Genomic DNA, 22,708 nt, shown 5'->3' with positions numbered 1-22,708 from the left:
AGTCTTTTTCAGATCTTCCACTGAAGATCTTTGTAGCAATCCTCAGCTTTTTTCTTTGATTTCAGTTGACTCGTGTTAACGGGTGTTAACAGTTTTGGCTGTCCCTCTCTCTTCTCTCAGTACAGCTTGAGACAGTATTCTAGCCGAGATTCTGCTGGCCTCTTCTGTGTTATAAAACACTCTGAACAGCACAGATAACAAACACCAACATCAAACTCACCCAACCTGCAGTCAGTATTCTAGTCAGGTCACATGTTCTTACAGTGGAGCAGTGTAGTGTACTGTATCCTTTCATGCGTACCCTTCTTTTGAGTACTGTTGTTTTTTTAACTGTCTTATTAGGGAGAAATTTAATTTTCATTATATTTCCTTTTAATGCTAAGCCCCATGAAGAAAGTCTCATTTGCATGGAGCTGCAGTAACAGGGGTGCACAGGCCAGTGCACAGTGGCGAGCGAGGCGGTATCAATGTGCTGAATGGACAGGACAGACAGATGGGCTGGCTTCCTGATCAGGTTTCCCAGATACAGAGCTCAAGGCGAGCAAGAGGATCCCAGTACAAACTGAGCCACGGTGAAGAAGCAGAACAGACCAGTACGGACAAGACGTTGCCTTGGGGACAGGCCAGTTAACATGGTGAAAGGGTTGAGGACAAAGAATAACAAAGCACCAAGCAGTGATGACAAACTCCACTGTGAAGGGGAGAGCTTACCTGTGCGTTTCTGAGCCATGCTGGACTGGAGCTGAACTACGGAAGAAGACTTCAGCCTTGTAACCCTGTCAACACACCTTTCTAGGAGTGCCTCTGAACCACGACAGAAGAATAATGTACTCTGTTGTTTGTGGGCTGATTCCATAAAGATGGCATATACTTTACATACATGTCAAGGTACAGAAGAAATGTGGTGACAAAGGTGAGCTTTGTCTTATTTCGCCACTAAGGCCTTGCATCTAGAACCCATGAATTAAAAAAAAAACTATCTAAAGGGACCAATTCTTGCAATCACCTACTGCAATAGCAGACACCATAGCCTGTCCCAATATGTATGCAAAGTGACAGTACAGATACATTTGCTAGTACATTATACATGTTTGATTATCCATGACTTCAGAATGTCTCCCCAGGGACCACACCAAAAGACTGTTAAGTGATTTATTGTGTGGGAAACCACTAATGTCTACAGGGTTTTGTATGAAATTCTATCTTAGACAGCAGAAAGAGACTGGAGTGACACTTCTTGTCAGCAGAGGAGGGACACTTGGCGGTGACTAGCACATAATGGATATGTGTCAATTCTGCCAACTGAAATCTCTAATAAATAAAAGGGATGATGGGTTTTTTACTATGTGAAAGAGTAATGCCTGTTTACAAAATGTAATTAGGACTTTAACAGCTGCAACAAAACAAACTTCAATTATGGGAAAAAAAAAAAACTTTTCCAGGGAGCTAGCTGGGATATAATTCCTTAATTAATTCCTGACACTTACAGTGTATAGCACTTTTCTGGAGTGGACAGGCATGCTCTAAGGAAAGAATGGAGTCCAGCTCATTGTCTCTTCCCCAGAAAAGCACAGTCACAGTTACAACATGGGAATAAAATTATGTTTACTGTTCCTGAGAAGGAGTCCAGGAAAACACAAAAAAGCCTGAATGTAATTTGTATAAGACCCTTTTTTGTATTACACAGAATTTGTTTCTTAAAGTTGTATTTTCATGCATTTCAAGAAACCACTGTCAATGCTTTGCATCCCTCTATAAAAGACATTACTGTGTGTGCTTATTTTATCAACAAATATTATTACCAAAACAATCAAAAGTATATGCATACATACAGTCATGGTATATAGTATTAATATAGTAAAATTCAAATGGAAGAAAATGTTATGGACCTGTTTTTCCATTACTGTGTTTTAATGTTGATAAGAGCATTATTAACAGCAGTGTTAATTATCGTTAAGGTTTGTAACTGTAAAAGCATTCATAGATTAAAACATTATGTAATAGTTTTATTCAGTAATAAGTGTGCAGAACATGACTGTGTGTCTGTATATGCGGTAAATAACCCTTTTAATGAGAAGTCCTCTTAAATATCCAGATCAAACATTTATTAAAATACTTTTATATAAATGATCACTCTTACAAAAACTAGTTTTGCTGTGTAAATATATATATACAGTATAATGAGAAGTTAAATCGTTCAGATATTGCAATAACAGCATGTGCTCTGATGTTATAAATCTCATTCTGATGACGACAGGCTTCAGACACAGTGGATTGTCTCCTGGGTCTTGCCTCCTTCTGATTAGCTCATACTCTTCTTTATCTGTCTGGCAACAGCACATTTGGTTGTGCTGCTGGCCTTCTGAGAGCTATACAGAATCAGCACTACGGACTCCAGGCTTGCCCATAGTTCTGGTGTTGGTGTGCACCTAGAAAAACAAGGAAAAGCATGGCTGTATGTACAATTTGTGTGAAATGCAATCTATGTCTGTTTAATAGAATTCTGTGTTTTTGGTGGTGTTCTTGGTGTTGGGTTCTTGCATTGTTTTTTTTTATTCTTCTCAAGCAGCTTGAGAAAGAGCTCTTCAGAAAAATCGTATTCCCTTCGCACAGCTACCTGTGAAATTCCAGCTCTCCATGTACTCGTATCCACTCTAATGCAATGTTTTAGCAGTTCTCCAATTCAAAACATGAAAATGAATGTACTTTATGTAGAACATGCATTTTTTTTTGTTTTTCCTAATCAAAAAGTTCCGTGTGTGTTCCAGTGTTTTTTAGTCATATTTCCTGGAACTAATCCTGCGTCATTGTGTCTGTATGTTGTGACTGTCCCTGTCAGTCTGTCTGTCTGCACTGCCAGCTCAGCTGAGCATGCTGCGGTTTGGTCTCCCAGCCCTGTAGCTTGATTCTCTCCTGATCTTCTGTCTCTGAGCCTGGGGAACCAAGACACCAGCCAGGAGAGACAGCACGCCGAGACACACAGCCAGGTCTGTCTTGTCATTGCTGGGCAGCCTTGATCTTGGAGGGCTGCTGTGTTGCACAATTTTATAGGTCTCTTTAAATCACAACCGCTATAAAATCTGGAAGCAAAACTGAACATGTTCAATTTTAGCAAATAATAAATTATTAAGACCTCTAGCAGAATATAACACACACAGGTATATGCCCTGTTTGCTCCAGGGCTGTAAACCACCATTTAGTGTCTTACTTAAACAGCCAAAGGCTTCTGAATTCATAGAAATGGCCAACCTTGCTAACCTAAACTGCAATTACACAACACATACACACATATATATACAAACTCAAATTAAAGTACCTTTGTAGTCTGTCTACATGGTGTGAGAACACTCTTTTTAGTCCTCCCCTGGGAACACTGATCACTAGACAATGATTCCCCCCTGTCCAGTTCCCGCTGCAGACTCTCAAACTTTGACTGGAACCAGCAGTGAGCCTCCTCCAGGTTGTCAGAAATCTGAGACCAGAGACAGAGATGGGAGCAGAGAGCAGGTAAAAATGTAAGAGACTGGAAAGGCTTGTGAGAGTGTGTAATCAACAGGTGTAAGGGAGAAAGAAAACGGAGAAGTTTAGACATGAAAAGAAAGCAAAAGAGCAGGAAAGAAGATGAAAGGTAGAGATATAAGGGAGAGCAAACAGATAGAGAACAGTAAAGAGAAAAGCAAGGTAGGAGAGAGTCACACACTTAGCAGAAGGGATGTCTCACTTGCTGTGACTCCAGGCTGGCTTCCTTCAGTCTTTGCTCTGCTGCCTCCCTGGCCTGCTTCAGCTGCCTCACTCTCTGCTCCAGCCTCTGCAACACAGGGCCAGGCATCTCTCTCACACCCACAATAATTAGATAAAAACATTCTCACAGAAACAGGTGCAAATCATGACAGAGAATAGAACACATAGCACAAAACACAGAAGGAAGAAATGAACCACTACAGAATTGCCGTTACAGAACGTCACATCTTCAACCACTACCCAGACTCAGGGCAAAAGTGAAAATAAAAAGGTAATGGAGGATGTCTGGAGATGGGACTTAAGAACAAATGTGGGAAGAATAAACCTTGAATTCAGAATAATCCAAAAAATCTTCTGTACAAAAATGATAATGAAATCTGTGACAGCAAGGTTAGACTGGCCATTTTTAAATATGAAGTATCACTTGCAAAACGTAGACCTGAGAAACAACCAGTTTACAGTCAACACAAATTGTTTACTAACTGTTTTCTTCTGCAGTGCTCCAGAACTCAGCACCTGAACCAGCTGCTGGATGCTGGAATGAGAACAGCGATCCCCCCACTGTTACCATAGCGTTCTGACAGGGCCTGCAACTGAGCTTGCCCAGCGTCTCTCACCTCACAGCGATCCTGCAGCTTTTGCCGCAGCTCCCGCTCTCTCTCCAGCTCCTCCCCCAAGCGCACTGCCTCCTGCTGGCCGGAGGACAGACACTGCAGCTCCTGCTGGAGCGAGGCCGTCTCTGTCCAGAACTGTTGAACCAACTGACCCTGAGACAGAGAGGTGGTGAGAAGGAGTCAGGGAGAATGACGGGGGTGGGGCGATGAGTAGTGACACAAGGGGGAAAGAGTGAGTATTAGACGGAGTGGTAGGTGATGGGAGGGAAAGTGTGTAAAGGCAGCAGAAGAGAAGAAAGAACGGGTCCTTAAAAGACCATTGTTGAGGTGAGAGAAGCAGAAAACAAAAAGCAAGAAAAAGAGGAAAGGAGAAGAAGGGTGACAACCTGCTCATAATTTTTCTTTTGGTACTCCTCCTTCATGCTCTGCAGTTCTCTCAGCTCGCTTTCCATTTCCTGTGGAGTACAGAATTACAGGGAGACACTGAGCACAGAGAGCAGGACAGTGTGCACCAGTGTTGAGTGGATATGAGACACTGCAGGGTGAGAGTGTGTTCAGTGAGTCAGGGACTGAAGTTGTGTGAGAAAAACAGTCATCATGTAGTGAGTCTACCTTCACTCTCTGTGTGCTGCTGGCTTGGCTCTCCATGTGCTTCTTCAGCTGTGCCCTCTGACCTTTGATCTTGGCCTTCTGATTGGCCACCACTTTCTCCAGCTCATTCACCCTCTCTCTCAGCTCCCGATTGGCAAGGGACAGATCTGCTGACCGGGAAGATGCCTCTTCTAGAGCCTTCTTCAGCTGGGGGCAGTGGAGTGGAACAGTGAGTGGAGTGGAAAATTCATGCCTTCAGCATACACATTCAGTTAGACCTTCATTACTAGGACTAAAGCAGGGCTGTCCTACACTGTAGAGCATATCCCATGTTCTCAGGACCAACTTAATCAACTTCGTGAGCTGATCCAAACCGAAATAATACAAGTTACAGTATATCGACACACAACCCAAATACTAATGAGAGCTTTTGAATTCTCTTTTGAATTCTTAACAGAAACACAATTTTACCTCCAAAGAAAAAAAAAACATTTTGTACATAATTCAATACAGACCCTAAGACATGATCCAAGTTGCATATAATTATTTCATGCCCAGAACCCCCTGAGCAGGTTCTGATCAGGTTATGGATCCTTGTGCCTGTGTAGACCCATGAAAACGTCTATCCTGCTCCTCACTAACTAGAGTTTGAGAATGGGAATGAGTGTTAGTGTAAAAGGGAAAAGAGGCAAAGAGTGTCCATATCTCAAGCCAGCTTGTGGTACCTCAGCAGCATCTTTCTGCCCAGCCCTCCTGCCCGCCTCTCTCTCCTTCTTCAGTTGCTGGTTCAGAGAGTCCACACTGTCTGTGAGCCGACACACCTCCTCACGGCACTGTCTCAGCTCCTCCTCCCTGCACAGCGAAAACAGCATGACACAACCATACACATAGAGACAGTCACACACACACACATATGCACATATCATCACCTCTTTGTGAGCAGATCTTGATGTTGTGTCTCTGTGCTCTTCAGCTGTTCCAAGGCTCGGCTCAGCTTGTCCTGCAAGGTGCTCTTGACCTGCAGAGCCTGTTCCAAACTCTTTGCGAGCTTCTTGTTGTCCCCTCTGGCCACCTCCAGAGCCTTACACAGTGGTTCTACCTGGAAACAGAACCATCACCCTCCACCAAATTTAGAGCCTAACCTATACAATATCATTCTCTCAAAGTAACAATAAATGAGCTCAAATATACTTGTAAATCCAGAAAATACTAAGTTTGCTAAAGTGCATATTAATACAAAACACTCCTGATTTTTTTCATAGAAGAGCAATGCCTTAAATTCTAGTTTGAATTTACAGTATCTGTAGCATCACGATCATACAGACAGATCAACACAGAGGAACTGTGATAGGTAACAAAACAACTGAAAGCAATCACCCCTCCATATCCACCCCTGAAATCAGTGTCCTGCTGTCTCTGAGCTGTAACCCCTGACCTCAATATTGTACCTATGACCTCTGACCTTGGTGCCATGCTGCTGTGCCTGTGCTGTGGCCAGTCTACCCTGGAGCCGCTCCACTTCCTCCTGAAGCCGCTGGAGCTCCTGCTGTCCCTGTACCCTGCAATACAGACCAATAAAACGTACAAAATATACAGCTAATGCTAATGTACAGAGTCCCCCGATTTTCTGTATTATTATATATATCTGCTTTTCAAGGATTTCATGAAGTTGTAGCTGTTTTTTCACTTACGTTCTTTATTACTTTATACTTTTCTTAACAATAAAGAAAGCAAAATCATAAGCTTAAAAATTGTGGCTAATGATATTTGACAAAATCATGATTTAAAGCTTTGCAACTACTGACAGTACTTGACACAGTCTGTTACACCAGATCACAAGCCACACAACCTCTCTGTGTGTGGTCACTGTCTGTGTCGGTTTCCCCCTGGCTGGGAGTTTGATGTGCGTGTCAGTACGTTTGTCTGTGTCCGACAGTGTGCAGCTCTGTGTTCAGTACCTCTCTGCCCGCAGTGCAGTGAGCTCTGCATCGCGACTGCCCAGCTCGGTCTGCAGTGTCTCGGCACTCTGCTGCAGCCGGGCATGGGAGGCCAGCATGTTCTCCAGCGTCTCTGCCACCCTGCCCCCATCCTGCCGGCACGCCCCCAGCTGCCGCTCCAGCAGCCCCACCTAGAGCACGACACGGCACTGTCCGTCACCGCAGAAGGCCTGGCAGAGCTTCGCCCGAGTAACAGCGGGAGCAAGCTCTGCAGAGTAATGACTCACGAGCCATTCTGAAGCAGTGTTGCACAACACCAGCCCTCGAGACACTCTGCGCCTTCTGCTCCGAGTTGTAACTAAGCTCTTATCCATGGATAATTCATACATAAACTAAGCTGTTTTCTCAATTAGATGCTTTCTACACATAATCCTTAGTTGCAGAAACAAACGGTTTTTCAGCCCTGGTTCTCAAGTCACCCCGTGTTCCTTGCTTTTCTTAATCATTAAAGGTTTGCTGAACCCTTCACTTGATTGATTGTTGCATTGGGCACATGTATCATGTTGCCTCCCTTTTCAAAAGTGAGCAGATTGGTTTGTTGATGGTTTTTCATTTTTCCTTGGGATACAATTCTGAACCCTAGTCAGGTGATTTCTTACACACCTGGTGCAGATCACTCAGTATTTCATTTAAGTTAAAATTGTCAGAACGATTAAGAATCTAAAAAATAGCTTTTCACTGGCTGAGTAATGAAAATCGATATTAATAAATATTTATTAAAAAGATCGTAATCCCTTTGCACAGCAGGTAACCACTTACAAATATTATAAGCCAAAGGGTCATGTAAACATTGTACCAGTGAAGCAGAAGAACTAATATATTTAATATTACTCATCATATCTCAGTCAATGCACAACTAGCCAAAATTATAAAGTACCCAAGGCAGGCTTATACAGAAGCCTGCAACTCCTAATCCTCGAAGTAAATGAAGCTAGCTTGCAAAAGGAATTTAGTTTCCTCGCAATATCAATAAAACATCAACTAACAACATTTCCACTATTGTTGTTTGCAGCACATGAAATGATATTGTATGAACATTCTTTTAAACTCCAGTCATAATATTTCTTCTGTCACCCCAACACTACCTTGCCCTCAGCCACCCTCCTGCTCCCCTCCCAGCTCACCTTGTTCCTGTGCTGCTCCTCCAGCTCCTCCAGCTGCCCCCGCAGTGCCTGGGCATCTTGCAAAGCCTCGTCCCGCACAGAGATTGCCAGGGCAAAATCGGACTCCTTCCTCTCCAGAGCTGCATGAGCCTGCACAGCACACAGATTGAAGAACACCAGAAAGGTCACACACAAGGCAAGATCACCAAGAGAGAGAATGCTGTAGAGACAAAACCGAGAAAAGAGCTTAGGAGACTCCTCCCACAGATATGCACTAATATACAGGCACGCATACAAAAAACTGAAACTGAGGAGCATACTATCACACACAGGCTGTACACACACCATACCCTCCACTCATAAAGAATTGTGTTCTTTCTCCACACTTAAATCCTTTTTTCTCTTTGGTAGAAGTTTATCTTGATCTCAACTGCCCATAAATCTTTGTTGCAAAGCTCTCCTGGCACATCTTCATACTTCCAAGCAAATTCTGAAGCATGGTGGAGGTAATATAGTCTAGGCATGCATGACCGCTTCTCGAACTGGCTCACCTTTCTTTATTGATCACGTACAACTACTAGTGACTGTTGCAGCAGAATGAACTGAAGTTCAATTGCTGCTTCACTGATTGGGTGGTGCTTCACCATGCAGTATTACAAGGACCCAAAACATAGAGCCAATGCAACAAAGGAGGAAAACATTGGGGAAAAAAGCAGAAAACCTAAGACTTCAAAAGGTACCATCCAGGTTTAAATCCCATTGAACATGCCTGTTGTTGTAGCAAACATGGCAAAGAATACTGCAGAGAATGGTCAATATGGCCCAGAAGATCATCGGCTGCGGTCTCACCGAGATTAAACAGCTCTATGAGGACCGCTGCCGTGTTAGAATACTGGCCATCACAGAGGACAGTCACCACCCCGGGCATGAGCTCTTCACCCCACTGCCCTCAGGCAAGAGATATAAGACCATATGGACGATTACCACTAGATTCTTCAATAGCTTCTATCCACAAGCAGTGAGACTGGTGAACACATTTAGCCATCCCCCTCGGACCACACCTACACCATCACCATCTACCTCATTATGATTTCTTATCTATTGCACATCTCCAGTCATTGTTTACACGTCTGTATTGTTTACATTCAAACTGTCTACATGTTTACTTGCACATTGTCTATTGTTTGTTTGTACATTGTCTTGATGCACTGTTTGCACTTTGTCTTGTTTTTTACACTTGTTTTACAATCGAGAGACTTTCTGTAAGTAAGAATTCCATTGCACCAGTACCGGTTACATATGGCAATAAAGTTCAAGTTCAAGTTCAAGTTCAAGTTCAAAGCATCTCAAAGGATTACGCAAAGAGGCTGGTGAGCTTAATGGCTCACAGACTTCATGTAGTTAAGCTCACACATGCAAATAGCATAATTATAAACATTTTTGACTGTCCTAATATAGCAATGGACTGATGGACTGCACCCGATGGACTACATGAGAGACACATTGTGACACAGTTTAATGATGCAATCAGTGACAACCCTGACTGGGTGAGTCACATAAGAGTCTTCGTATTGGTGATAAAAAAACAAAGGCAGGTCTAACTATTGATTCAAAAAGATATTGGGCATAGAGTACATAGAGGTGAAATGTTAAATCAAGTACGGGTTAAGTCAGACTAATCAAAGGTGTCACAGGTATTCTGCAAACTTCTCCAATATTACAGCTCCTACTAAAAAAATCCTTATTTGATTAATCTAGTCTACCTATGCACTGATAACCTGCATGGAACAAAATATCCAGATGGCAGATCTTGAGAGATTATTCCAAGAGGGAAAAGTTGCTCTTGGAATGATACTACGCTCTTTCTATTCAGGATACTAATAACAAGGATAATACTGATGCTATTTTCTATTCATACCTGAAATGGTCTAAATGTCTAAATGCACTTGAATTGCCAGTGACAAAAACAGATGAAACCAACAATGCCATCAAAACGTTTTGTCAATTGCTTCTCAGTGTGGTTTCTTAAAAATGTTTCTCTGAAAGCTGTGAGTTATACCAAACAGCCAACAGTTTGCAACAAGACTGTTTGCATTTGTAATATGCAGGAATTAAATAATTAAACAACGGGCTCAAGTCTTTATTTTGTTTCAACTTCCCCAAGCACCTCCACATAAGACTCAGAGATGAGAATGAAAGTGAAAAGGTATATTCTCAATTATTTCAAATGTGCAACTTCAAAAAGCTTCTAAACCAGTCCAGAAGAACTACAGATAGGTCCATTCATGCTTTAAAACATCTAGAAAGGTATGTTACACATTGTCAAGTGCTGCAGTGAGATCTAAGAGAACGGATACAGCATTTGAATCTACACTCAAGAGCTGCTCCACCTCCCTGCTACAATGTAGACTTCTTAAAGACATTATTATCACAGCAGAACTTTAGTACCTGAGTGAGCTGGGCCTCTAGCCTCTGATAGCTGATCTTCAAGGAGTTCAGCTCATTGGTGACCTGCCAGAGATAAACAATACCTAGATATCAAAGTGGTTTTACAGCACATCCTTATCCTTCACACCAGCACTTCTTTGGTATGCTTCCTGTTTTTTTCTGAAAGCTGTAAACTTTCACATAACCTGTCAAGTTCATAAAAAACAATCATGATTGCATGATGTTAATTTTAGACAAAGTGCGCATCACAGTGAATTACTGTTAAATGCATGTAAATGCATACAGAGAGAAACACCAAAGGCTGATGTTCTGCTTGGACCTGTTTACTTGAGAACAAATACATGCATAATCTACATTGGTCAACACAGGACAGATGACAGTTTTCCAGGCATGAACTGGATGTAGTGTACATGTATTACCAGTAAGGTGCAGTATTAGGATTCAATTCTCCTGTTGACAGCAATGGGAAATTCTAAATATATCATTAAGTAGATTTCTGATTCACACAATGTATGCACAGTAATCACACAATCTTTAACAGTTAATGCAAACAGCAGTAATGGTTAATGGAAGAACTACAGTAAAAAAACAGTGGTCACTGATGCCTGGTCAGCTGCAATGGAATAGGGATAACACTGTGAATCCAGTCATCATGGCCCAGGTGCTGTACCACAATATGATAATGCCCCCCCTCACACTGCACATATAAGTGCAATAAAAGATTAGATTCCTTCCATAGCTGGTTAATTCACTAGATCAATCTCGGATAAATAATGTGTGGGGCGAGCCACAGACCACCGTCTTCACAGCCTAGTGAGCCCACCACAGAGTCTTCCAGTCCTGCACAGGGAGATGACCATCGTTTGGAAAAACATTTCAAGAGATACAGACGGTTTCCAGTCATCAATTTTAATGTTGGCCACATAACAACATATTAACCTTGAAATGAAAAGGCTACATTTATACAAATTTGACATTGTGAACACCAGAATGCAGAACTTGAAGAATTGGCCAATGGAGGAGTATACAATATTATTATTTTATTTGTTTTAGATTAGCTGACACTTTTAATCAAAGCAACTTATATCTGTGTCTATGTACACAGCCTTGCATTTTACTGGACCCATCAGATTGACGGACCTTGCTCACAGGTACAAGACCAGTGGCCCACCTGGAATGTGAACCAGCAACTTTCCAGGTCTTGAGACCGGAGCCACATTGCCACCTTCACTGCTTCAGGAAGGTTTCATCCATCATCGGTTTATCTTATACTTTTACAGTCTTCCAATTTACCATTCCACAGAGTTTCTTCTTTGGGGCATTAGATAATCCGAATAGATACTTGGCTACAGTAAGTGTTAATTGATTTTGCTTGAATTAATGATCTGCGTTCGGCTATTCATTCATTTAACCTAGTTTGTTATTACACCACAATGAGGAGCAATATATACTTCCTCAAAAAATGTTACCATATTTCATTTAGGTAATGATTATAGCTAGAAGTCACTAAACTGAGTCCTTTACTGTAACTAGTTACATGTTGTTGATCATTTCCAGCACCGTGAGCAGTAATATACTTTGTTATCCCTGGCATTTTTAAATTACAGAGGAATATATGTATAGACATGTGCAACTAGTCATCAGCATCTGAGTGTACTTGCTGGAAGTTATTCAAATGACAATAGAGCATTGTGTAAATGTGTCTCAAGCACTGCACCTGACTGTACTTGTTCTCCAGCGCAGTGCACAGCTTGCGTTGATGGGCACAGTCTGCCTTGGCATTCCCCACTGCTAGCAGTTCTTCCTGCAGTTGCTCCACCCTGGCCTGGTACACAGAACAGTATAAGTTGACTATTAGAAGCCTGGAACAGGGACAGAGTTCTCTCAGAGCAGGCATGCTTGATTCTGATACACCCAAAAGTCAAGAGCTCCTACTCTTAAACAAATAGTGGATGGTACAGAGATATTCCTGTCAACAGTTCCTATGAACATGTGCATCAATAAAAATTAAGAATCTTAAATAAAAGTATTGAATCAGATAAACACCGACTTCCAGGACAGATCAGTGTGTTTACTGAGCATTACATGAGCACCATTTCCTGTAATTCTAATTGACTGTGTCAGTACACTCCTTACCTGCAACTTGCCCTTGTCATAGGCCAACTTGTTCTTGCTGTCCGTCAGATCGGCCAGCATATGCTCCACCTGCTGCTGAGCATGCTGAGAGAAGACAAAATGAAGGGAGAGTGAGGCTCCAACTCAACTCTGAGACCCATCTCCTGTTCCTTATTCATTACATACAGAATGCTATCCCTGTATAAAACATATTGCCAGGCTAATCCACTATCCAGAGACTATATAAGAAGGCTGTGGTTGAATCCTCTTGGTTGAAAAGCAATACATAAATGTAAGCAATTGTTATTCTGTTATTCTTTGAGGTTCAGGAGACTCCCAAACAACACAGATGACAGAAGGCCAGAGCAGAATACTGCTTTAGTTTGAGACACACAAGCTATACCTAGAAAAGAATGAAACCACTATACTGAGTCCCAGGAACAGAGAGGGTAGTAGGAGTACTACCAGATAGGTCTGTGGTGCTCTGTTTTGTTTGCTTTACCTCCAGCGTCTGATTTCTCACCTGCTGGTGTTCCATGGCCACCAGCCTTCCCATGAGGCTCTGGTTCTCCTCTTCCTGTTTCTGCAAGGCAGAGCTTAGAGACCCCACCTCCAGCTGTCCAAGCACAACACAGGACACAGAGGGTCAGTCAGCTTTTCTGTATTTACATGCTAATTTTTAAACACGATGACTCCTTCTGCATTTAGAATTATTGAATTTTGTAAAGTGTAAAGGGCTAAAGGGCTCAACCAAACCACAATGGATCAAAAAATACTGTTTTTCATCAAGCGTCAAAGCAGGCCCCTTAGATTATAGCATTTCAGATAGGTTTTTCAGATTACTTTTGCATGTGTTGCTGTTATTGGGTTTTGTGTGAGTAATGTGCTGAGCAGTCCTTGGACACTGCAGGGCGCTGTCGGGGAGAAAGAGCTGGAGTGTGTAGGATGAGGGTGTGTGGGGGCACAAGGAAGGATGGTACCTTGGTCTCCGTCAGCTCCGTCTCCAAAGAGGCCTTCTCCTCCTCCACCTTCCTCATGGCACTCTGCAGCTGTCACAGACACACCGCAACATCACACCGCAGCAAGCAGCAGGGCTCCAGGCTCTAGGTCTATAAATCTGTCTGAACTCTCAGTTACTTCACTGGATAAATAACTTTGTCTTAGTCAGAATTAAAATCATTCTTAGCACTGGCTGAAGAAATTATATCTGAAGAGATGCATCTCTCCAGGGATGCAGACTGCTACATGAGTCTTCAAGCAAGTAACATTTAATGTAAAAGGTGAAAGGAACAAGTAAAGGTTTATTCCATGCTGAAAAGAGAAGAAAAGAAACACAACGTTTCAGCTGTGGAGCCTTCTTCGGCTGTGGCCTTCACACCCGAAGAAGGCTCCACAGCCGAAACGTTGTTTCTTTTCTTCTCTTTTCAGCATGGAATAAACCTTTACTTGTTCCTTTGCAGCCTATGCATGCTGACACAGCTACCTACTTGTAAAAGGTGAAATACACCCTACTACAGTAGAAAAATAAACAGTACTAAAAGAATTGCGAACAATACACACACCACATCTATTTTAAAGTAAGCTCAGTATATCCTGCAGGCAGGTCATAGGAATGCTCAATTGACCCCCTCCCAACTTACCTCAGTCTGTACACCGTTCCTCTCTTTCCTGGCTGCGTCTCTTTCCTGAATGGTTGTCCCCAGCTCCCCCCGCAGCCTTTCAACGGTACGATCCAGCAGCTCCTTCTGAGTGACAGCTGTCTCCTGGGCGACAGTGGAACTCTGCTGGAGCTTGGCATGGTCTGCGTGCAGAGCCTCACTGTGGGACAGGGCAATCGAGGCTCAAAGGCACTGGCAGGACACAGAAGGACCCCAGAGACATCCTCCAGGGAGGCGCTCATTGATGCAGCCCTTTAGAAAGCACTGCCTCAGCAGAGCCCGTATTTTTACTAAACCCCATCACATCAGCAACACATCCTGTAATCCTGCACATTTCCTCATGCTTTTAAAAACAAATGTTCCTTGTGCGTTAAGAAAGATAATAAAACAAGCCTGTTTATTTGACTATCTTGAATATTTCAAAGATAACTCATACATTTTCATCACATCTTAATGTTATTGCTAGCAATCAAAATTAAATAGCTTGCCTATGCTATTATACATGTTAACAAGCAGAAACGATATATTAAAAGTAGATATTACACTGAACAGAGAACTTTCTTATGTTTAAACATAATGCGGCCAAACCAGCTTCTGTTTGCTAGGCAATTCCAAACATGCTTCATGAACACTGAACACTTCTTCGGCTTCTGTGCACTTTTCTAAATTCAAATCCCCTTTGTTTATGAACTAGTAAATAAGGCTTAAATACGTAAATAAGGAAAACAAAAATAACAGAGAAGTCCTTTTTTTCTAACAAATAAAATGTTTCTTGCCCACAATCCAAACATGTACCCACAATTGTGGCCACAATGCTCTGATAAGGCAAAAAGTATTGTACTGTCATACCAGCGCATGAGTTTATACGTAAAGTTTTAAAATACCAAAAGTCCTCTTGCAGCCAAAACTGAGAATTTCCACTCTGCTTATTTTCTTAAACCCAACACTGCCAATGAAAGGTGTGCTGAGAGATAGAAGTGTGAATCTCGCTTATTGTTTTTGTTATTGCTGTCTGGAGTGAGTCTCTAAAAGCCTTTGCATAGACGGAACACAGCATATACAGCTATATTGTTCTATGCAAAGACTTTAGAGACTGTTTTGTGAGATCAGAGCCACCATTCGGAAACAAAGCGGTTATTTCCAAGACTCAGGAGGGCCGAGTGACAGAGCTGGACTCACAGCTCTTTCTGTAGCCGCAGCCTGTCAGAGAGCGCCGCCTGCAGCTCGCCCTGGATGTCTCGTCGAGCTGCATCCAGCAGTAAGTCCTGCTCCTGCAGCTTCTGGGCCATACGCTCCTTCTCCACCTGGTGGACACCAAGGGAAACACACGTCAGCCTCCAGCAATAAGAGCACTAAAAGGGCGTCGCGCAGCACTGGTGACACAGAAGAGTATTCACTAGAAACTATCACAGGATGCTGTGGGACAATGAGGAATGCTGAGCTTGAAGTTCCAATCTGTGTGCGTGCAGCAGCTCTCAGGGGATCAGACCCCGTGTGCCAGAGGGCAGATGGCTGACCTGCAAACTGGCCTGATGCTCAGTGATGAGCCGGGCGTTCTCTACTGTGAGCGAGCGCAGGGCTGCACCGAGTTCTGCACACTGGCACTCCAGCTGCTCATTCAGAGACTGAGGAGAGAAGAAGGGCAAACAGATACAGAATAGAGAGAGATGGGAGATAGCAGATTAAAACCAAACCAAATCCAGTGAGAAAAAAATATATACTACAATACAATAAAGACCACAAAAAGATAAGATAAGATAAATTGTATATGGCCAATAAAGTGAACTTTTTTCCATGAGACACACAGACAGGGAGAGAAGCTTGGGGTCAGAGCACAGGGGCAGCCATTTATACGGCGCCCCTGGAGCAGTTGGGGTTCAGGGCCTTGCTCAGGGGTCCAACAGAGCAGGATTCCTCTGCCGGCTGTGGGATATGAACCAGCGACCTTCCAGCCACGGGCGCATCCTTAGCCACAGTGCCACCGCACTGCCTCCTTTTTGTTTTTAATAAGAGGACTTTTTTTTTTATAAAAGGACCAAGGACTTACAAAGCAAAGGACACATAATGCAATGTAAAACTGTACAATGGAAGGCAGTAAACACATATATAATATACAGTATATTTAAATAAGCAAAGCATAGCACTTTAACAGTACAGTTCTCTACATAATCATATAGACTTGTATTAAAGTATACTGTAGATCAGTACTAGAAGAATATAGCAGTACCGCATTGCACAGGAAAGCAGTGTTGTTCTCCACACTACAGTGTGATACAGTAATGTGATCAAAGTGGAATAAAGCACATTAAGATACAGTGCACTGCAGTCAGTACAGAGCCATCCTGACCTGCACTCTGTTTGCGGCACTCCTAAGACTGCTTCTCTCCTGCTGAAGCTGACTGTTCTCCTCCTGCTGCTTCTGCAGAGCCAGGCGGGTACTCTGGACAACAAGTATATACAGTATATACACACACAAGTATAGAGACAGACATACGCAAACACATGCAGGCAGGCAACAGGTAACTTGCACGACAGTGGACCTGGCAAGGTCAAATTTATTGTACTATTTTATGTCAATACAACCAACATGTGCAGCACTTGGTCTGACTGTACTTACTTTGAGGTCTTCAGTCATTTCAGTAATAAGTAATTCTTTGGCAGCTGAAATAAAAAAAGACATATGTATAAATATTTATTTTCCATCTCTGAGCCTGAATGAGGATATGGCAGAACATGTCAGAAGAGATCTATTAGTAGCAAAACATTCAAAGGCTTTATGATGGAAATAATCTTCTGCAGCATTTTTAGTTTGCTTGTGCTGAATGCTCCTTGATAATGTTTAATATCATTTAAGCAATCTCCATCTTAGTTTACTGAAAATACGGTATCTATCACAACTCCACCTTGTGACCTACATTTTACCTAAAACTAGGTAGATATTTGAGCTCAGCCTTCAAGAGTTAATCAAGTTTTAGAGTCTTTCAAGTGTTGAATAACTTAAGAACAGCCACAAACTACTAGTTTTCACAGTCTTTCGTGACAGATTAAGTCTGACACTGGAAAAGCAAGTTCAACTTAATATATTGTTCATTTAAAAAAAAAAACATTTTAAAACTTATATGTGAAACAAGTATGTTGGACAAGAAGGTTTTTTCTTGGCCTCCCAGAGTGCTGTGCGTCTGACCTGCCTGATCCCTGAGACTCTGGCACTGTCCCTCCAGCTCCTGAGCTCGGCCTGCTTCCTTCTCCAGCTGCTGCCTGGCTTCCCGCACATCTGTCTGCAGCGCGCGGCAGTCCTGCTGCAGCACCTCCACCTGCAGGCGGGGGGGAAACAAGAGCATCATGGGCTAGAACAACACATGCGGTGGAGCCGCTCTGTACACTACCCACCTCCTGTCTCCTTCCCGTCTCTCCCTCACTCTTACCTGGGCTCTCTCCACCTCCACCACCTGCTCCATCCCCTGCACCCTCTGCAGCAACGCACCATGAGATTCCTCCATAGCAGTGCGCAGGGACACCTCCCGTGAGAGCTCCTCCTTCAGCTGAGCAAGGCGAGGTATGGGAGAGAGAAAGGAAGACGTGAGAAGAGATGCAGAGAGAACTGGATTCACCCATTCGATAGCCATTTAACTGATATGAGAGAAAGAGGATGGAAGATTTTTTTTTTTAATATGGAGGTTTCCAATCAATGTAAATTATATTGAATATATTCATTGGTCGGGTGGCAGGGTGGAGCGGTTCTTAGCACTGCTGCCTTGCAGCGCTGGGACCCCCAGATTTCAATTCCGGAACTGGGGTGCTATCAGTGTGGAGTTTGGATTTCTCCTTGTGTTTGTGGGGGTTTCCTCCAGGTGCTCTGGTTTCCTCCCACAGTTCAAAGACAAACTGTCAGGAAAGTCTGACCCTGGTGTGAGATAACAGAGAGAGTGCATCAGATACACAACATACTTCAACACAGGCACTGACAGAGAGAGAGAAAGGGACAGTGAGAGCTCAGGCAGCTCTCCGCAGTGCACGTTCAGCACAAAACAGCGACGCACTCCTACCCTGCACTGCGGCCCTCACCTCCAGCAGTCTCTCGCTCATCTGCGCCTTGATCTCCTTCAGCTCCTCAGCGGCAAGGGCAACATCCATCTAGACACAGCAGCCGAGCACAGTGAGGAAGAGCACTGCTACGCCTAAGGCTCGTCACCATTACCATGAGGACAAGATTTATAGTCACATAGGCTTTCTCATATTCTAATTGCAGGTTTTAGAAAAAAATCTTAATTTTAATTCTTATAGCTTTTTCTCAAGAAAGGCAGCAGCATATTTGTCATTGTGCTTCAACACAATGTCAATATGAGGAAAAAATGTCATTAGCAGTTATCAGTCTTAGACACAATCAGGAATTACAATATGGTTATTAATAAATTGTACTACTGAGGCAGAGGAGAATGTAAGGAACTAGTAAATGTAAATGTATTATAAATTACTTATTTCAAGTAAAGATGAGATTAAGTCACTTATCTTGTTTGAAGTGGTACCTCCTTACATTAGTCAAAAATCCATTTTTGCTCATTTTTTATGGTTCCTTTAACTCCATTTCTATCTGTTCAAATTCATCTCAATATTACAAAACATAAAAATCCAGTAACTGGTGCTGGAGTGCCTGAACTGGATCACACTGCTGTGCAATGGCTGTCTCTTTGTCTTCCCTGTGGACTGCGCCAGTGACTATACAAGAACCCAGCGGAGATAGCAGCCTGTGCCAATCTGTCACTGCGAGTACCTTGGTGGCCGTGGCAACCTCCAGGGCATCCCCCAGCCTGCGGGCCTCCTCCAGAGTGGCCTCCCGGTCCTGGCGGGCCTGGCGCAGCTGCTCCCTGACCCGCACCACCTCCCGCCGAGCTGCCCGCCGCTCCTCGGCCTGCTCCTGCTGCAGCGCAGCCAGCTGCTCTGCAAGGTGGGCTGGGAGCCCCGCACAGGCCCAGTCAGGAATGGCAGCTCAGCCCCGTTAAAGAGCTACCCTAGTCTCCTACCAGGTAAAGGACACGTCTACACCCACACCACTGCGGCTCTTCGGGCCCAAGCTCACCCTGGCTGCGCATACATCCCCCTGGACGGGACTGTGGGACTCTGGTCTATCACAGGGATTACTGCAACCCACTTATACAGCTGGGTGGACTGGAGCCACTGGGGTAAAGTGCCTCAGTCCAGGTACAACAGCAGTGTCTGCAGTGAGGACCCACAACCGGTCAGTCATGAGACCAAAGGTTTACCCACTACGCTGTGCCACCCCAATTCCCTACTAAGTGGAAAAAAAAACCATTATCGTATCCCATCTGGATTACACACCAATATTTCCTCAAATAACATTAAAAAATACACTGGTGATACATTCTATAATACTGAGTTAGCATAACTGGAAAGATTATAAATAGAAATGCCAGTTTCATTCCAAAACCTGAAACCACTTTCATTAAATGCACCCTCTACAAGTGTACATGTCCTCGCCCAGCTGTGTTATGCAGACAGTTGTGATAACGAATCAGTGGCACACGTCCATTATCAGGTCCGCATACAGTCAGGTCCATCCCCACACAAAACCCAGACGCAGAGAGCATGTTTAAAAGCACTGGAAGGAGATGCAATAAGCTACTGAGGGGGTTAGACTCAAACTATCAATGTTCTGTGTTAAGTGATTAGGTTTAATCAGGTCTCCTAAAAGTACAGCATGACACTGCAGACCAGACTCTACTGTGATCTCAAAAGATCTTGTATATGTTCTTTATATGCCTGGGCCTACATGTCTAACTGTAGGCCCAATGCCACATTGTGACATTCTCTTACTTGCTTATACACCTTTTACTCAGGGAAGGGCACAAGCAGCATAAATACACTAGATGAGATCCTTGGATTAATTAGCTACTAGCAGCCAAATGAGCTGAAAGGGTCAAAAGATCTTCTCTTCTCTGCCAACCTTTTTACTTTATATATGTAAATAAGCCCAGTCAGTACAATGATTTCTAGTTAGACGGTCAACCATAAACAACTATCATCAAAACTGTACACTGTGAAGCAATCAAATGTGGTATAAATCAATCTAACATGTACAGTGGTCATCAAATATATTCACTCCACCTTGGGTCTTCTTCCAATTTTAGTTTGTTCCAATACGGAGTCATAATGTTGTTTAATTGGGATTTTTTTTGCCAGCGATCAACACAGCGCACTCTATAATGTCCAAAGTGAAAACAAAAATCTACAGATCCTCCGACGTTAATTATAAATATAAAACAGAAAATAGCAGATTGCATGAGCATTGTCCTCCTTTGCTATGACACACCTGATAGGCTCTGGTTTAACCAATGCCTTGAAGAGTCACATAATTAGTTGAATGGAGCCCATTCTATGTGCTATTCAGGTGTTTCGCAAGAGTTCAGGTTAAATACCTGTCTCTGGGAGGCCTTGGTCAGCACATCTGTACTTGGTGCTAGAGAACTGCTAGTGTAAATGCCTGATGTGCTGCCACTGAGCCCCGAAAAGAGACTGGAGTCTAGGCCTGTTGCTCACCGGAGTGCGTGGGGTTGAGCTGGCGGTCGGTCTCCAGCCGGAAGACGGTGAGCTTCACTGTCTGGAGGAGGCTCTCCATGCGGCACACACGGCTCACCAGGTCCTCGTAGCTGCGCCACAGCATGGCGCCACCCCCGCCGAACGCGGCCCGCGCCTGGAGGGGGCTGAGGGGCGGCCGCGGCGGCGGCTCGGAGGGGGCCAGGAGCTGCTCGCGGGGCACCCCCAGGGAGCCCACATCCTTGATCAGGGCCTCCGCCTGGTCCTCTGCAGCCTGCAGACGCTGCTGCAACACCGAGAGGGCCTCTGGGGCGGTGGCTCCCACCTGCAGGGGTGCGATCACTGCTCGGGACATCCCAGCACTGCCCTGCGGGGAGACAGAGGGGCGCTGGGTACGGGACAGCGGGGAACCAGGTCCCCCGCAGTCCCATTTCCGGCAGCCTACAAACAGAACTATTGGTACCTTTGGGTTTTACTACACCTCGACTGTTAATTCCAAACGTGCATCTTCATGGAAGATTCCTGTTTCCACAGGCTTCTTGCATCCTAATGCTGGAAAGCTGTCAGCAAATAAGGAGTGGGGATTCATTAATTAATTACACTTCTCGTGTTCACATACCACATGCTTCAAACAAAACCATAAAAAAGAATATGTGTAGAGCATAACTCGTGAGATTTCCACTGCATGGCACCTTGATCTATTTCAGTTGAACAAACCGCAAGCTCAGCTTCTAACGCGTTTTGTGCGAAACGCTTTACTTCACTTTGAACAGCCGCAAGAGTTCAAGAATGAAAATCCTGGTCTATTTGGCTGACATTTGCGTCTGCAGCCACAGAGTGCCTGCAAAAATGCACTTGCATCGTAAATGTAATTTAAGAAAGTATCGCAAATTGATACTGTATATCTGATAGGTTTACAATGAGAGTGACAACAGATTTACAGGAATCTTGCAATGATAGTACCGAAGTAAATTAAATAAGGCATAGCTATTGTCCTCGCTGTTAAACCACTATCAAGCGATGGCATTTTATATTTCAGCTGTATTAATTTTATACATCCACGTAAACTTTTGTCCGCCCTTAAAATTCTCACCTTATAAATCTCGGCGCATTTCAAGATTCACTTCCTGAGTGCGCGGTTTCCATGGAGACCGGTCCTCTAGCTTCCTTTCCTCAAACTGACCCGCTTCCAGCGCCGCCAACCAAAGCGCGCCTCCTTGCGCATGTGTCTATTCTCGCAGGCTCACGGAAGTTGTAGTTTTATTTTACATGTACTCCTCCAAACTACGTGAAATTATTTAAACCAGGGACTGCAGCTTCAGAAAAAAGTGCACCAATTTTACATTCTGGCCGATACTGATATTTTCATTCATAGTCATGGTAAAAGAAAAGTACACTGACTTTAGGTGGTAAAATAATAATTGCTTACACTCCACTCAAAGCGCTTTACAGGTAATGGGGACTCCCCTCCACCACCAATGTGCAGCCCCTACCTGGGTGATGCGACAGCAGCCACAGTGCACCAGATGCTCACCACACATCAGCTATCAGGGGGGACGAGAACAGAGTGATGAAGCCAATGCATAGATGGGGATTATTAGGAGGCCAATGGGAAATTTGGCCAGGATGCCAGGGTTACACCCCTACTCTTTTCGAGAGACACTCTGGGATTTTTAATGACTACAGGACCTCACTTTTAAGTCTTATCCAAAAGAAAGTGCCTAAATTACAGCATAGTGTCACTGTTACGATACTGGGGCATTAGGACCCACATGGACTGCAGGGTGAGCGCCCCCTGCTGGCCCCCCTAACACCTCTTCCAGCACCAACCTTAGTTTTTCCCAGGAGCTCTCCCATCCCGGTACTGACAGGCTCACACCTCTTAGCTT

At 43.8% G+C, this 22,708-nt stretch overlaps 1 protein-coding gene across 1 annotated transcript; it reads right to left on the bottom strand.

Moving 5' to 3' along the window:
- Positions 1-2,208: 2,208 nt before the first annotated feature.
- ccdc150 (coiled-coil domain containing 150) lies at positions 2,209-21,381 on the bottom strand. The gene is made up of 27 exons (XM_088913824.1): positions 21,283-21,381; positions 20,823-21,186; positions 19,039-19,217; positions 18,333-18,401; positions 17,693-17,809; positions 17,452-17,581; positions 16,885-16,928; positions 16,615-16,707; positions 15,785-15,892; positions 15,447-15,571; positions 14,250-14,427; positions 13,590-13,658; positions 13,133-13,225; positions 12,631-12,714; positions 12,212-12,319; positions 10,495-10,557; positions 8,068-8,196; positions 6,905-7,074; positions 6,409-6,505; positions 5,876-6,045; positions 5,672-5,798; positions 4,968-5,153; positions 4,742-4,810; positions 4,359-4,508; positions 3,722-3,808; positions 3,317-3,472; positions 2,209-2,429 (listed from the first exon to the last, which is right to left on the bottom strand). The coding sequence occupies exons 2-27, from the start codon at positions 21,172-21,174 to the stop codon at positions 2,370-2,372; spliced, it is 3,213 nt and encodes a 1,070-aa protein (XP_088769950.1). The 5' UTR covers positions 21,175-21,186; positions 21,283-21,381; the 3' UTR covers positions 2,209-2,369.
- Between the last annotated feature and the right edge of the window lie 1,327 nt (positions 21,382-22,708).

Source organism: Atractosteus spatula, chromosome 4, assembly GCF_055471065.1.
Source record: "Atractosteus spatula isolate fAtrSpa1 chromosome 4, fAtrSpa1.hap1, whole genome shotgun sequence".
NCBI lineage: Eukaryota > Metazoa > Chordata > Actinopteri > Semionotiformes > Lepisosteidae > Atractosteus > Atractosteus spatula.
Note: the sequence above shows the minus strand (reverse complement) of the source record. Positions and strands in the feature narration are given on the sequence as shown.

Bases quoted from the DNA above. Each gene is read 5' to 3' on its own strand.
- ccdc150 (XM_088913824.1), bottom strand. From the start codon at position 21,174: ATGTCCCGAGCAGTGATCGCACCCCTGCAGGTGGGAGCCACCGCCCCA. The intron at 15,572-15,784 runs GTCAGCCATCTG...GGTGTCCACCAG, and splicing joins AGCATCAGGCCAGTTTGCAG to GTGGAGAAGGAGCGTATGGC. The intron at 14,428-15,446 runs GTGAGTCCAGCT...CCTGTCCCACAG, and splicing joins CTGCGGCTACAGAAAGAGCT to TGAGGCTCTGCACGCAGACC.